Source organism: Macrobrachium nipponense, chromosome 11 (genome assembly GCF_015104395.2).
Source record: "Macrobrachium nipponense isolate FS-2020 chromosome 11, ASM1510439v2, whole genome shotgun sequence".
NCBI classification, from domain to species: domain Eukaryota; kingdom Metazoa; phylum Arthropoda; class Malacostraca; order Decapoda; family Palaemonidae; genus Macrobrachium; species Macrobrachium nipponense.
In genome coordinates this window covers 53,041,397-53,057,057 of record NC_061087.1, presented here as the reverse complement: position 1 = coordinate 53,057,057, position 15,661 = coordinate 53,041,397, and the positions used below count along the sequence as shown (strand labels likewise).

General features: G+C 38.5%; 1 protein-coding gene across 2 annotated transcripts in view; it reads right to left on the bottom strand.

Annotated features, from left to right (window-relative positions):
• Positions 1-15,661, bottom strand: part of LOC135205894 (uncharacterized) — a 330,705-nt gene that overhangs the window by 46,348 nt on the left and 268,696 nt on the right. For both annotated transcript variants that reach the window (XM_064237117.1, XM_064237116.1), the window contains exon 7: positions 1,637-1,768. In XM_064237117.1, coding sequence (XP_064093187.1) covers positions 1,637-1,768 — 132 coding nt within the window. The remainder of the gene's footprint in view (positions 1-1,636; positions 1,769-15,661) is intronic.

Here is a 15,661-nt window from a genome sequence, read left to right as displayed (position 1 = left end):
CACATGTGTTATCATGTATGTTTTTAGTTTCTTTAGTTCTTGTTGTTCCAATTATTGGTCACGGAGTAATCTCTTCTCCCTTGACACAATCATTGTTATCCACTTTTCCAGTGTTATGGATATCTGCATCCATAGGTTCTATTATTATTTTGGGAGATAAAGGTATATTCTTAGCTTGTTTTTGTTTATGTTCTTTCTTCATATTATTTGTCTTTGGTTTAACCGAAGTCTCTCATAATAGTTGGCATTCTCTCCAAAGGCCTCTTTTTATCATTAACATCCGGTACATCACAACTTTCCTCTACTACTTCTTTAGTATTATCTTCTTATGCCCCTCTTTGCATTAATACTTCAAATGAATTTGATACAATATTATCTACATCATTTGCACCCGTTTCTTGCTTCTTTGGAATTTTAGTTTTTTCTTAAAGTATTAATTTCTTCTCGAGAATTACTTCTCCCACAGTTTATAAACTGGCTTCACTGCAGTTTCACTGTGTGAAATATTCTTCAGATCCACAGTACGCGCACAGCTGAACGACATTTCTGTCCTAGAATGTCTACTCAATAAATAATTTTCAACTCGAGAGCTGATATTCTTTGGTCTGTTTTCAAGGTTACGACCAACTTCCACTTCCAAAAAGGGAGTTGAAGTGAGTCAAGGTTGGTTCATGAGAATATTAGTCTCTTTTGGGTGGCTTATATGGCATTGCAGTGTTAATGACACCATACTGTCCATTAACTGAGTTTTCCTGGGGATAGTCGTCATGCCATAAGTCATACGGAGGTATGGTTTATTCGCTGCATACCGAAAAAATAAACTTTGCCTAGGATGAGTTCCCTCTCACGAGGGATGCCCAATTGGGGAAGGAGCAGCAATGTCACTAAAAGTGCTAACTGCCCTGGGATCCTCCCTTGGATGTACACCAAATCCACAGTGCCTTAAAGGTCGTCAGTCCGTCGAGATCTGACCCAGCAATGAGGGCATGGCTTGCCATAAAAATTTCCTTTCGCTCGACCACATTGCGTACTCTAATTTTAAGGGTGGCATTAAAAGAGCAGTGAATTCATTAATCCAATGCTATCCAATGGGAGGGATCAGGGGGAGGAAAAAAAACGTGAACTATGTAGGTTTGAACTGCAAAGAGAAGGGATTCCTTGTTTGTTCAAGAATCTTGCACATGCCGATTTCAGTATAATATCTATAAATTGCACAGTGAAATTATGTGACTTCTACATGACATTCTCTTATTGAGAGGGTTAAGGACAGACTTCACTATCCTTATACTACAGCAATAAAACCTACAATTATGCCAGCTTCATACTACATTCAATCAGTCAATAAATAATAGATTGACATCTGTGATAGTCAATGCAAATAAGTTGAAACATCATGATTGGCAAACTCACTATTAGTACAAGTACTTACCAGGTACATATTAAACTTTCATTCTTCAGTAGATCATTACTTTTGGCTAACATCACTGGGTTCAAGATAGCAAGTTAACAGTAAATTAAGAGATTTGTTTATGTAAAGACAAGCACTGAATTAAATAACTAAAAGACACACCTGATCTCAACTGCATAAACATTTGATACTTAAAATAACTACATTAATTTACATAACAAAACTTACTATATAACTGCTCATCAACGCTGCTTTCAGAGTCTGATATGTACAGAATATAGGAACTACTAGATTCCATACATGTTCGTTCAAGGCATTGCTGACATTGTAAAGGAGATTTAAATGGACCTCTTGGGTATCCTAGAAAGAAAATACAGAACCTTAACATTTCACATTCATCAACTCAAGGAGAACAGGATATTTGGAAAGAAAATCGGATTTAAGCACATGGCTTGACTAGGAAAAATGAGAACTATATGATTCTAGATGTTTCTTTTGTCAGATGGATAGATCAACAGATTTTTGGCTTTCAATTAACTAAATCCATCAATGAAATTGTAGTGCACGTAGGAAGCTCATCAAGTGCAGTTTTAAGTATGAAAAAATGAAAGAAGGAATGGCAAAATCTGGCCCAATGCTAGGAATGGAGATGTCATTTGCACCACCAGAGAAATTATTACACGAATGAATCACTGTTAAAAAAACATGTTATTAAAACTCACACAAGTATAACCATTATATATATATTCAGTCATAAATTTGTCAAAATAAATTCATTATAAATAACTGATTTAAATTTCAAAATAAACCAAATCTTGCATAAAGGTCACATAGAGTTCAAGTTCAATCACTTCACTAGAGATTTCTACTGAAAGCCACTTGCTCCTGTTATTAATAAATTAGGAGAATACACCAGAAAGTGCTCAACTAACATAAACCAGTCACAATGAGCATGCACTGGTGCACTGCTACCATCTAAAATAATAATACTTATGCTTGAGGCAGGTATACTCAATTCTCAACAGAGTTAAAATGTCTTCGCCCTTTTGGTTGCTATTCAGATTTGTAGGCTAAAAATTAATGATATCAAATACTTTTATCTTTTATTACTGGCAAGGAAGAGAACAGCAAACTTTCTTGCCACTTCCTTCCAATGGATGACCTCACTGATCTTTTCATATCAGAGTAGGGGACACTTTTTATCTTTGATACATGATCTTTATTTAAAGTGGTTGCTTTTGCTTCAATGTCCACTACCTCATTAAATTGAATTCCTACATAAGAGCAGAAGTGAGCAGCTTTGCATTGATCTGAAATGTGGCAGAGCCACACACTTGAGCTTTAAGAATCACGTTGGAAACTATTCAAAACTTTTGGAAAATATAATGCACTCACAGTAAAATACAAAACATTTTTCTTCATTAACTGATTGATTGATTCTGAAATTTAGGTCCTGACACTAATGAAAATGAAATATATAAATTATTATGATAAATTATGAAGAAGTGAATGATACCAGTGTACAAATATGAATGTCAAAAATAGTTATGATAGATAAAACCAATAAAAAAATAATTATCAAAATGTTATATCTGAAAATATATTTTATATAAAATAAAAATGACTAAATTTTTACTAAATATACTTAAATCATATCTCATTAAAATAGCCAGATTCTCTAAGATAACCCATACAGTTATCTACCTCAACCATATTTAAACTGAGGCACTGGTTTCCTCTAAAATATAACTGGGTGTAGCAGGTCTGGCAAATCCTAAGCCGTGTTAGGATGATCTCGAATCTTCTGTTACAATTAAAACATGAACTCCAAAATCAATACTTTTTCTAATATTTGGGAAGTCCATCTCTGCGGCCATTTCTTACAAATGTATCTTATAATAACTGGATGCATATCCAAATATGGCACATTATAAGTTAAGAAATCTTATAAGTTAAGAAATCACATCTTGCAGAACCTTTTGCTTCACTATCAGCCAGTTCGTTCCCTTCTACACTAGTGTGCCCAGGAACCCAACAAAACTTGACTGGTTAGTGGCGAACAGAAAGATATAAAGGCCATTCCTGAATCTTTTGAATTAAGGATGGATAGAAAACTACTTGAGACACTCTACTATATTACTGTGGAGTTAAGTTTCTTATCAGAAGCAAGATTAAAAGCATCACTGTTGCTTCAGCAATGAATATGGATGAGGAGTCTGGTAACTTTATTATATGATTCCCCCTCACACACCACCGCACAGCCCACTCCATCTACTGATTCTGATCTGTCAGTATACATTTTTCTGTCATTTATATCCCTCTCATCATGCTCCAAAAACTTGTTTCTGATTTCTTCTTCTGGACGACCTTTCTTCTGTACAGTAGTACCTCGAGATATGAAAGGCTCAACTTATGAAAAACTCGAGATACGAAAGCCAATACGAAAAATTTTACTGCTCTACATACGAAAAGTTTTCAAGATACGAAAGGTTTCTGAAAGTCCGAGATTCGCCCGGATAACAATTTTGAAACTCGCACCGCCATCTTAGTACTAGTAGACTCGCCACCATCCTCCTGCTCTCCCATTGGTTCCTGATGCTAGCCAAGCCATGAAATCCTTCTCTCCTATTGGACAGCATCCCTCCCATCATGCATCTTATACGTATACGTGGTGGCGTACCTATCTCGGCCTCTTCGTACCAACATCTCTATCGTACGCACACGGCATTCGTTCAGTCCAACGATTTCGTTTAGTAACATAAATTCGTTAGTGATTTCGTTGCAGTATACTATCGTGTTGTGCGGAAACTTTATTGTGTTACTTATACGTAAATTACGTACAAGATAACGAAGTCATGGGTCCCAAGAAAGTTGAAATTCACGGAAAGAAGCGCATGCTCTCTTTGGAGACAAAGATGGAGATCATCAAGAAGTACAAAGCTGGTATGCGATTGAGTGTGATCGCAAAGGAATACGGCCGTAATCCGTCGACAATAGGCACCATCCTTAAACAGAAGGATACCATCAAAGCAGCTACACCGTCGAAGGGCATCACTATTTTGTCCAGCAAGAGAACCCTCGTGCACGACGAGATGGAACGGCTGCTCCTCGTCTGGATAAAAGACAAAGAAATCGCTGGCGATACGGTAACGGAGACAGCAATCGCCCACAAGGCCAGCACTATTTTCGGCGATTTGATTGCGCAGGCGGAAGACGATGGAGGGGAAGGGACTTCAACGCAAACCCCAGAGTTCAAGGCTTCGCATGGCTGGTTCGAGAAATTTCGTAAACGAACTGGCATCCATTCGATGGTACGTCATGGGGAGGCTGCCAGCTCAGACACGAAAGCGGCCGAAGCATTTAAGAAGACTTTCGACGAGGAGATGACCAAAGAAGGCTACAGTTCTCAGCAAGTCTTCAATTGTGATGAAACTGGCCTTTTTTGGAAAAAAATGCCTCGTTGGACGTACATCATGGAGGAAGAGAAGAAGCTACCCGGGCTTAAGCCTATGAAAGACAGGCGTACGCTCACACTTTGTTCAAACGCCAGTGGGGATTGCAAGGTGAAGCCCCTACTGGTCTGTCATTCCGAGACTCCTCGAGCCTTCAAGGCCCACAAAGTGCTGAAGGAGAAGCTTCCAGTGATGTGGAGGGGTAATGCAAAGTTTAATTGGATTTGATGGAGGAGGGGGGAACGGCTCCTCTTTTGGTGCTTTTGCTCCTCAGTCACCATTAAATCAGGCAGAGATACTGCCTGAAACAATTATAACGTGGTTGGGTTGAGAGCATTCTTAACCTCCTTGGAGGCATGTGCTCTAGCCTCAACAGGTTGAGCAACAGACCCAGATGGCTTGGACATTACCACAGGGGTTGATGCACATGCCACATTAGAGGGTGCTGCCACTGTGCCCCTACTGGTAGATAAGGGTAGTGGCTTAGGAAGTAGGGCACATTTCTAAAATTTCTTCTTTTGTCATTTCATATATTTCTACATCAAATAGTACTCCTCTACCATAACTGAAGTTTAAGAGGGGTTTGATCTTCATAATCATTTCATCACTTTTAATGTCCCACAAGGTCAGCATATACGCATGCTTGGGTTGTGGATTTGGCATGAATAAGAACAGTGTTCTTCCCAAACGAGAAATATCACTGCTCTTTATTCCCACCAGTTTTTTTTCTGAAGAAACTTGCAAAATTTGTAGTGGCTATAATTTTCCTTCTTGGCTGAAACTACCGGGCACATAGGAGGTTTAGGAGTCCTTATTACTGCAATCTGCTTTTTTCTCTGCTTTATCTTGAGCTCATTTAGATAGCAAATAAATGTCCAAGTCTTTGGGTACTTTGTCAAGGCACCTCGTACTGTAGCTTGACTGATGTGTGTGTGGCACTTATCATACTACTAGCCTTTAAAGCCTCATCATGGCTACTGAAGGTAACCCAGGTTTCCCATTTAGATTCACTGTCACAACTGACTGGCAAGTCTTCGATATGGAGCATTCTCAAATTTTTCACACTACCTGGCTGTGTTAAGGATTCAACTTTGGGTGAAGATTTCTTAGAGGAGTCTGTGTCCTTGATTGAAGTCGTCATCAATGAAGCATGGCTAGAGGGTCCATGGGAAGGGAAGTCAGGAGGGGGATCATATTCATTATTACTGCTTTTCATAGATTTATTTTTGGAGAAGTCATCAACATTTGGAGAATTTTGAATCACCATGGTGGGTGCAGAGGTTGTCATCTGTGCCAGAAGAGCACCATCGTAGTACCCAGGGGTACTCAAATCCTTACAACTGCTAGACATAAAGATTTGAGAGGGGAGGAAAAAAATATAAACCAGAAAATCTTATAAGGATATCATCAGCCTTTCATGGGGCTCATTCTTCCACCAATGGCACAAGTGAGAAACTGACTCCCAAATGACCCTGTCCCTACCTTACCCCACAGGGGATGGCACAACATTAATCGATTAGAGTGGCTCAAGTATAAGGCCAACCTGCTTGCTAGGACTGAGATTATTACAAGAATACAATTATCCACACCCTAATGATGGATGAAAGGCAACAAAAGGGTAAAAATGAAGATAGATATAGAGCTCTGGATAGAACTATTAGGAGGGAATGCACAAACGCAAAGGAGAAATGGATGGATGAGATTTGTGAGGAGGTGGAAGGTTTGGATAGCAGGGATGAACGGAGAAAGTATGATAAGGTGAAAGAAATTACTTTTAAAAAGAAAAGAAACAACAGCACTGGTATTAAAAATGCAGATGGAACTACAGCAATGGAGTCAAAAGAAATATTGGAAAGCTGGGTGGAATATATTGGAGAATTGTTTGATGATGATAGAGTAGTACATCTAGATTTGAATGATTTCAACAGAGAGGGACCAAGTATAATCAGATCAGAAACAGAGGAATCTTTAAAACAAATGAAAAGCGATAAAGCAACAGGTGATGATGGAATAGCAACAGAGATGTTGGTAGCTCTGGGAGAATACATCATTGATATATTGATGGGAATAGTGGGAGGCATATATGAAGATGGAGAGCCTGCAACACAGATGTATAAATCAGCATTTATCTCAATACCAAAAATACCAGGAGCACTTGTGTGCAATAAAAACCGGACTATCAGTATCATGAGTCAGATCACAAATATAATATTAAGGATTGTTTTGAACAGAATAAGAAATAAGATATTCCCAGAAATTGGCAATGAACAATGTGGCATTATGAAAGATGAAGGGACAAGAAATGCAATTTTTATTTTGAGAATGTTGATGGAGAGATCAGTAGAAGTGAAAAAGGATCTACATGTTTGTTTTGTTGACAATGAAAAGGCTTTTGATTGGGTTAGATATGTAGACCTTATAAGGATACTGGAGTAGATAAATATTGATGGAAAAGATGTAAGATTGATAAAGAATTTATATTGGAATCAAGAGGCATCAGTTGATTGATTGATTGATCATGGAATTTAGGGTATAGCCCAAGTGCTGGGACCTGCAAAGGTCATTCAGCGCTGCAGTGTTATATGATTGAATGAAATAGATTAAATGAATGGATACGTGAATCAATTAAAATTTCTAATACAAATGATCAATTAAAACTGCAATTAAAAACACCGAATGACACACAACCAAGACCAAGACCATCTGATGTTACATAGCAACTAAAACAAAACCATTCACTCTCATTCAAAACCACTTACACTGCAACCAAAAAATCCCACAGCTGAAGTTACAATTCAAAAAATACCTGACATGCAAACATCCATTCAACACCACTTACACCTTAATTAAAAACAAATAAAATTTTTAAATAATAATTAGGTACTACTTAAAGAAATAAATACAAAATAAAATCAACATAAATTAAAATCACTAAATTAAAATTTACCACACCACTCAAACTTCAAAAAATCTTAATACATTTTAAAAATCTCACTAGTGCAGGAAAGTCTGCTCTGGCATCTAGAATATCGGCAAGAAATTTTCATCAAGGTGGAATCTCTGCCTCTGTTTTCTATAATTTACACAATGTACCAGGATGCGCTCCGATAGGTAGCATCATACCTAACAGACACTGGTGCACTGCCACCTTCTAAAATAACTTTATGGGTTATCAGAGTGTGGGCAATAAGAAGTCGCCCCAAAACAATTTCTGTTCTCCTCTCTTTTTGAAAAGAAGAGGGCCATTTTTCTATGCTTTTCATTATCTTCTTATATTTGTTATTGTTGGCTAAGAGAGGGGAGGACCATCTCTCTTGCCACTTCCTCAAGATGTACAACTTGATGGGTCTCTTCATATCAACATGTGGCACTTTGGTTACCTGATACAAATTACTCATAGCTGCTTCCTTTGCATATCTGTCTGCCTCCTCATTCCCGTGAATTCCGACATGAGCTAGGATCCAGCAGAAACATACTGATTTCCTGCGACACGAAATCCAAAAGAGCCACTCCTGGGCTTTTTGTACCATAGGATGAATTGTATACAGCTGCTTTAATGAGTCTAATGCACTTTTTGAGTCACTATATATTACAACATTTTTCTTATTCGTGTTATGAATAATTTCTAAAGCTTTAACTATAGCTGACAACTCTGCAGTGTATGTGGAAACCGACTCAGGCAATTTTGCCCCGTAAATTTCATTTCTATGCCCAACTGCACACCCAATTCCACTATCAGACTGATCCATCAGTGTAAATCTTCACTTGCCCATCATGTTTACTGTCATGCTCCAAAACATTTGCCTTTATCTCTTCCTCAGACTGTTGTTCTTTGTTTATTTTCTTAAGAGCATAAGGAAATCTTGGGAATAAGGCATGGGGGTACAGAGGATGGTTTTACTTCAACTTTTTGGCACTGAATTACCATGACATTTAAACATTCCAACTGTCTTATTTGAAAAGGTTTGGTAGATCTTTCACCAAATTTTCTAGAGTTACACTCCTCTAAAATTTTTCATGTAGGGTTCTCTTAAGAGCTTTTAAGTTGCATGGTGTACCGCAACCCAAGTTCTTCTCTTCGCAGACCTAAGGGATGTTCATGAGAGTCAATGTAGATACTCTCAACACGAGATGTCCTGAAAGCACCTGTACATATCCTTAATCCCATATTATGAACTATGTCCAGTTCTTTTAACCTGGACTTGCTGGCAGATGAATATACCTGACAGCCATAGTCCAGTTTTGAATCCCGATACCACCTTTAAAATATTAAGGGATTTTTTTGCCTTTATTTTTTGAGTCAATGTGACTACACCACGTTAACTTGCGAAAAGCCTTACTTCTTTTTTATAAGGAATAAGACAGTCCTTCAGTTTCAAATTGGGAGAATAGTTTCATTGCAGGTACATCTGGTGAACCAAACAGCCACAGTTTTAGATGAAAAAAATCGGAAACCATGTTCATCAGCCCATTTACTGATGACGTTTATTGTCTTTTGCAGGTGGTTACAAGCTGATACAGCTTCGTATGTGGTGGTGTAGACGGCAAAGTCATCCACAAACAGTGAAGCCCTAACTGGAGCGGAAACAGATTTCACAATATGTATTATCAATAGCAATGGCAAAGCAAGTAACACTAAATAAGCTGCCTTGTGGGACAACTTCCATCTCATAGCAAGAAGAAAACTTATTCCCGACTCTTACTCTAATATATCGGTCCATTAAAAAAAAAAAAAAAAAAAAAAAAAAAAGATAAAGTTTAACATATTGCCCCTGATTCCCATTTCATTGAGCCATTTAACAATGCCAAATCGCCATGTTGTATCATATGCCTTTTCCAGATAAAAAAAATACCCCAACTGTTTGGATTGATTGGAAAATCACTGCTGAATCTGATTTGATAATCTCGGTAATGGGTCCAAGGCTGAGCAATTTTTCCTTAAGCCGAACTGAACAGAAGATAACAATCTGTTTTTCTCTAAGTGCCACATTAGACGAGAGTTCACCATTTTCTCAAACAATTTATGGACACAGCTTGTTAGTGAAACTGGTCTGTAACTAGTGGGCTGATATGGATCTTTGTTTGGCTTTATGATTGGAACTACTATGGCTATCTTCCAAGATGGGGGAATGATGCCTGTTTCCCAGATCTTATTGAGTATTTTCATAAGATACATTTTGGCATGTTCCAGAAGATGTTTAATCATGTTGTAAGTTATGTTATCTGCACCAGGGGGTGTTGACTCACAAGATGAGAGAGCCTTTCGTTGTTCTCTAAGTGAGAACTTAGCGCTATATGCTTCATTGTTTTAAGAGTTAACTCTAATTGACACTTGGCATTTAGAATCTTATTGAACTGTGGTGTGAAGTTTTTGGAGTTTGATATGTCAGCAAAATGTGCACCAAATTTTTCTGCCACATCAACTGGTTTTGAAATAAGGACATCATTGATTTTTAGAGTAGGAGCAGGTGATGGAACAAATTTCCCACTTAGCTTTTTAACCTTTTCCATACTAATCTTTCTGGCATTTTAGAATTGATACCATTAATATAGTGGAGCCAAGATTCCTTTTTGGCTTTTCTAATATATTTTCGTTGTTTCGCTAAGGCCCATTGGTATATAGCTTTAGTTGTTCCTGAGGGTTTTGCCTTAAATTGTCTATTGTATTTTCTCACTATTCTAAGCAGTCTGCCACAGGTTTTGTCCCACCAGGGAACTGCAGGCCTGCTTGGTTTACCCTTTGTCTTTGGGATATCTTTCTCAGCATTATCCAATGTAGTTGAGGTCCATTAATCATATGCATCTAAGTGTGACTCAAATGACTACTTCCTGATGTAATTGAAAGCTTCCTTCATACTTCATCCAATCTGCTTCATTCTCCTTCCACGTTATAGGAGATTCAGAAGGTATGTTTCTAGCATACTTTAAATGTATGGGAAAGTGATCACTTCCATACAAAAGTTCTTCTACAGACCAGTTGAAGTGCAAGTGGACAGCAGGTGAACAAATGCTTAAATCTATAGCTGAAAAGACATTGGCGTTATTATTATAAGAATAGTTTAACCAGACCACTGAGCTGACGACTCTCAGCTCTCATAGGGCTGGCCCGAAGGATTTGATAAAATGCCAGGTCTAGGCCAAAGGCCAGGAACTGGGACCAAATAGTTCATGTAGTATAATAAACAATAAATTAAAATTAAGTAAAAAACTGCACAAAGGCAGAGGCTTTCATACTAGAACACAAACAGGCAATAAATACATTAACTCACGTTTCCATACATACTAAAAAGGTGTATTAAATTAATAACAAGTCAAGAAACTCTTAAAAATTTTATCTAAAATTCATTAATTGCTCTGAGGTTTTTGTATATACTATACTTACTTTTATATCTTATTAATTAAATCAGAATTCCTTAGAAACATCATAATCTGAACCACTGAAAATGTGAAAGATTATGAAAGATTTCTTTTATTGCTTTACTTCCAAAAGTTGAAAGTCTCTGCTAGTCATACTTTGGACAATCACACAATTCCGAGGCAGGGTCACGTGGGCTGCCCATTAAGACTGATGTTTTAATTGTTTTGTTGTCTGTTTTTAGGGTAATATACCTTTAGGTTAGAAGGGGGCCTTTTTATTAAAGCACATGAGATATTCTTCCTAGACTCCCTATATTCAGAGTAGGCAACCAAAGCCTCTTTATAATCTGAAAAAGATATCCAAACCTGTCAGGACTGTAAAGTATCTGCCAATTTAATTCCTATTTTCTTAATAGCTCAATATTTGCTAAATTCCTCATTTATTATTTTGTACCTCATATCTAATGGAAGAGACTCAATGAATATAATAGACTTATCTTTGCCAGTCTCCATACTTGGGGAAATAAATGGTTCCAGAGTTACCACCATGACCTAAGGGGTCACTGTTGAAATAGCAAGGAGTGTGATAAAGGTTGATAAACAGGACGCAAGCTAGGCTTTGATGTATTGAATCAGCAGCGCCCTGGTCTGCATTTGCCTGTGATAATCAAATCCATTGTTGTGTCAAACAGGTCACAGTGCTTTTGCCTGAGAACCTATTGACATATAACCCACAGACGTCTACGTGACTTCCTCTCACATGTTCGTCTGTCTGTATGTTATGTATGCTGAGCTAAGCTGTGCTCTCCTATACTTTTGTAAATGCATTTGTATCTCAGAACTCTACTTCCCCTCCTAAAATCAGGTTCCCATTACCACCTTCTTGCCTTCTACTCAAGAAATGTAGTTTCGCAAATACGTTGTTGTTAAGTTACCATCATGAGTTTGAAACATCTCCGCCTTTATACCCAAAGAAGATACTGACTTAGAAATTATCGTCGCAATCTCAGACGAGGATGGGAAGTATACCACACGATACTTGCGTATAACATCGCAGGTCTAAATAGCCTCACAGTGCGCCTCGTTATACAAGGCATAGCACATATTGGTGGCAGCTTACCGGGTCAACGCCATCGGAAGACAACATTGCTGGCAACCCGGACTCGGACTACTCCACATCATCCGAAGACTAACAAAATGTAACATATCAGAAGTCAACAAAGGCGAGAGAATCCTCAAGCAACTTCGAATCTCTTATGGCAACGTAAGAAACATCTCTCATTAATAATCATTCGAGAGGGTGTATCATTACTGAGCGTCTCCAGCACTTCAAGAAACAAACCGGACGGGGCTGCAGCATCGGATCACCGTGAATAAAGCAACGGGAAACGAATCATTCAACAAACAAACACCGAACGAGCAGAACGCGAACTGAAAATTCAGGTCACTGCGGAAAAGCGACATCGGAACCAAGGCCGTGACATCACCTAAACAGCAAGATCTTCCTCTTATATACCGAAGCTAAGTACAATTCTTTATTCATTCTGGCGTGTGACTTTGAGTGTTCTCCATACACAAGATCGATCGTCCATTATTCCTGGGGGTGAGTTATACGTTATTCTTAATCTTCCTTTCTTGCAGGAATCTATCTTCAACTGCGGATTCTCGCCCAGCAGGCCTTTTTTATCGTTGTTGCTAAATTTTTCTTCTCTTCCAGAAGTTCTCCGGAAATATTCTTATCATATTATCTGTTTTTAACCTTATCATTTTGGGGGACTCTGTTATTATCTGTAACACATTTTTTCATATCTTATATTGCATATGCGTTTACGCAGTGGACGAGTGTATTCATATAAATATTTCAATAGGATCGCTAGGAATAGTAGTGATAAGAAAAAAAAAAAAAAAAAAAAAAAGTCCCGATGGCCACCTCTGCACCCAGTAACCCCGCACCTAGTAATAACGCAGCAGGGGTAACTTGTTTTAACTGTAAGCGCACAGGGCATATGATTGGAGACTGCTGAATGCGTTATTGTTCAATTCATAACAGCTCCAATCATTCTTACAATCGTTGCTTCTCACGTAACCAACAGAAACATAATGCTATAAAACCACACAAAATGTTGCCAATGATAAGAAGAATCCTCATTACTATAAAAAGAAACAGGTAAACAGTAACGCTGTTCAGAATCAGAAACAAACAAATCGTGCTTCAGGAAATTCTGTTCCCGGGCCGTCGAACCCAAACTCACAGTATCAAATTTTTCGAGTGTGCAAAGCAAACCAAATACCACGTAATCAACTCCAGCAGGGGAGAGAGTGATGTTGGGTCATTCGTATCAACATCTTTTGAATCAAATAACAAATTTAATCACCTACAAGATCTATGAGAGACCCAGAATTTTCCTATGAACCACATGACCGAATCCAAAAAACCAGTGCAGGTTCCCGTAGACTTTCACCGTATTCATGCTATTATCAGTAAAGATGAATTATGTCCTACATTGCATGCCGTAAATTTAGAGCACCGACCCTTCACACTGTTTTTTGATTCCGGTAGTCCACTTAATAACATTGATTTGCGGACTCATCACCTGTTGTTTTCGAACTTCCCTATTGAGAAGTCCGGAGTACGGCTTTCAGGTATTGGAAATAATGAATCAAGTGTAGTAGGAGTAACTCAAATTCAGTACAAGGTGGGCAAGCGCACGCTTACTGATACCTTTATAGTTGTACAAAACATTGATATGTATCCAGCTGTAATTATAGGATACCCGTCTATGGGCATTCAAAACATTACCTTAGCCCCTGCCAAACACGGCGTGTATATCAAAGGAAAATTCTATAAATCTTCTAACACCTTAAAATCAGTTTTGGGAGGGGGAAAAAAAAGAAAAAAAGACAAACAATAAAAAAGTAACATACATTGAGGAACCAATCACTTGTCTCATGAATCATGACATTGTTCAAGCGACCCAACAGAATTCTCGCACACACGTAATAGCAGCTTGCACGCACTCTCTCGAGCCGAATGTACCTTCGAATATGATATTGTTAAGATACAATAAAGTTTGTTCATACTTACCTGGCAGATATACATATAGCTGTATTTCTCCGAAGTCCGACAGAAATTTCAAAACTCCCGGCACACGCAGTGGTCGGCCAGGTGGTTAGAACCCATTCCCGCCGATGGGAGGCGGGAGTCAAGAACCATTCCCATTTTCTATCCAGATTTTCTATTCCCACTGTCTCCTGAGGGGAGGTGGGTGGGTACTTTGATTATATATATCTGCCAGGTAAGTATGAACAAACTTTATTGTATCTTAACAAATCATTTTGTTCATGAAACTTACCCAGCAGATATATATATAGCTGAATCCCACCTTTGGAGAAAAGGATTTTAGGAAACACATTGCGTGCAGATGATTGACATCTTTGTTCCTTACCTGTTAGCATAGCTGACTTCGTGATTATTGTCACCCAAGTCTGCTACTGCTTTACTAGAGTCTCCAGCAAGGTAGTGACCTATGTAGCTGGCGAGTTCTAGATGATCTGTCAACGGGAGCGTGACCACAATGTGACTAGACCATATTGACCATACCATGAGGGCTACGAAGTAATATATATCACCACCTGACCAACCTAGCCAAAGTTAAGGATATCTAACTAAGGCTTAAGGATTGAGAAGACCGCCACTGGCGGCCGACCCAATAAACATAATTAACAACTCTTCCTAACCATTTTCTATAGGATAGGATGAGTGAAACTTCTTGCCCCCAAGATTGTGTCTGTAGACACGTATGGCCCCAGCGAGCAGCAAATCTTATATGTCGTCTTCACATCCCGCAGGTATTGTGAAATGAACACAAAGTTGCTTCCCTAAAACGTGGCACTCAGGATGATACTGAGTGCCATGCTCTGTTGAAATGCTTCCGAGGCCACGCCCTCACCTCGTGAACATTCAGTTAAAAGATTTCAAATCTTTGTCCAAACATGATGAATGAGCTTCTTTAAAAGAACTCATCAACAATAATGCCAGGGTGTTCTTCGACCTGGGCAAGTCTGGTCTTTTTACGAAACACCGCAGATTGTCCGAAGGACCTCCACCTTCTTTAGTTTTAACTAGATAAAACTTGAGGGCCCTGACAGGTCACAGGACTCTCTCTGTTTCTTGCCTAATAATCCATAGCACCCCTTGATTTCCAAGCTTCTGGGCCAAGGATTAAACAGGTTTTCATTCTTTGTAAAAACAAAAGGCTTAGAGAACACACCGCATTATGTCCTCTAAAGCCAAAAAACCTCTGATGATGTATTAAACCTCACTAGCCCTCTTTGTCTTATCTAGAGTGGTTAGAATTTTGGTCACATGCAAAAAGTTACACAGGAAATATTCTACAATTTCGAGATTTCCACAGACCTCATAGATCGTAAAGGGCTTTGTTGT